Source organism: Austrofundulus limnaeus, unplaced genomic scaffold (assembly GCF_001266775.1).
Source record: "Austrofundulus limnaeus strain Quisiro unplaced genomic scaffold, Austrofundulus_limnaeus-1.0 Scaffold38, whole genome shotgun sequence".
Lineage (NCBI taxonomy): Eukaryota > Metazoa > Chordata > Actinopteri > Cyprinodontiformes > Rivulidae > Austrofundulus > Austrofundulus limnaeus.
The window spans coordinates 937,832-939,503 of NW_013952440.1; the positions used below are offsets into that span (position 1 = coordinate 937,832).

A 1,672-nucleotide genomic window follows, 5' to 3' on the forward strand; every position below is an offset into this window, starting at 1 on the left:
AATGAAAATACCATATTCATTTAAACAAGAAAAATACTGCATATAGTTTATACCGAATTTCATAAAAACTAGTACAACTGAATTATTCAGGTGTATTTATTTTCTAATTCTTAATATTATGTAGTCTTCAAATTCTTTAAAGGTAATTCTGATGGATTTGAGAGAGAGATCATGGAAAGAAAATGAAATATTTAAGTAAACAACAGACTAGCATGAGATCACATGTTTTACTTTTTGAGTTAGTAGTATTGATCACATACAAATTTATTTCTGTTGTGAGTATAAAAGAAAAACAAATTATGATATGTTTGGTCACATTTTCAAAGAGCCACTGCAGAGGGACCAAAGAGCCACATGTGGCCCCAGAGCCACAGGTTGCAGACCCCTGGCCTAAATCAAAAGAACGTCCCCAAGAGAACAGATAAGATATATTAAAAAAACTCTGTTTTGTGAGTTTAAAAGTCACAGATTTTCAAACATAAAATTAAAATTATTTGTAGTTTCACATATCAGTGACAGCAGTATGTTTGATTTCGGCTTCTTGTGACGTCCTGGAGCAGCAGTGCTTGCAATTAAAATGTTTCCAATAGCTGTAATCAGTAATAAACATCAGGTTGGAGCCATTTCCTGTGTGCACTAAAAGCTTCAACTCTGGGATGCAGGATGGTTTCCTGCCTTAGGCTGTCTGAGTTACTATCTGTAACATTTTTAACCAAAGCATTGGCAAGTGAGGAAGAAAAGGTGGAGGATTTAACTGGAAATGCTTTAATTAAAAAAAAGACATTTACAGAATGTCCCAGCACCTATATTATTGACTGGATTCATCTGCTCCAGTTTTGAGCCCTAACAGTGCCGTCTTTCTGCCCCTGCAGGCCGGCCTCACGGTGTGTGCGGTCCAGAGGTACCTGCTTGGTACAGACGTGACCCTGTTCACCACGGAGCACATGGACGGCGGCGGCACCGAGGCCGTAGAACCAGGCCGTGTCTCATCGTTCCCTGAGAACAGCACAGCCCCCACAAACCAGTTCCCTGTTTGCTAAAAAATGATACTGATGATGGAAGAAGATAAAGAGTGAAACTACAAGGAAGTCACTTTTAATAACAAAAAAAAAAGTTTTGGTACTACTTGCTTTTTTTTTCTTTGCCTGTGGTTCAGAACTGATGCATCAGAGCAGATAAAAAAACTAGAGCAGGAAACACTGAGGAAGAGTCAATTCGAAATATTAAAACTGTGTTTTTGTTATGAAAGGAAGAGAAGAAACGAACAAAGCTGTGTTAAATCACTGCAACAGAGCAGGAAGTGCTCTGAGACTGTATCTTTTATCTTTTATGACTTTTATTCATTTAGGTGGCCCTGCTTGTTTTTAGTGCCAAAACACTTTTTTATTTTTAGCTCTCATATTCTCTGCTGTTAATTATTTGCATTAGAATATTTATCATATCTTGCAGCAGGTTACGGTAAAAGTGAGTTAAGTGGGTTTTTACAGGTTGACTAAAACAATATGCAACACGGAACACAATGCAATACTAATAAACAAAAGTTATAACGAGTGGTAGTTTAACTTATAATAAGTTCATTACTTGAATACATGCATAAACAATGGAAAGTCCATCCATCCATCCATCCATCCATCCATCCATCCATCCATCCATCCATCCATCCATCCATCCA

At 37.3% G+C, this 1,672-nt stretch overlaps 1 protein-coding gene across 1 annotated transcript in view; it reads left to right on the forward strand.

Moving 5' to 3' along the window:
• Window positions 1–1,606, forward strand: part of LOC106516510 (synaptogyrin-3) — a gene marked incomplete in the record, with an annotated part of 4,932 nt that extends 3,326 nt beyond the window's left edge. The window contains 1 exon segment of the mRNA XM_014006911.1: window positions 873–1,606. Within this exon segment, the coding sequence (XP_013862365.1) occupies window positions 873–1,040 (168 nt within the window).
• Window positions 1,607–1,672: the final 66 nt, after the last annotated feature.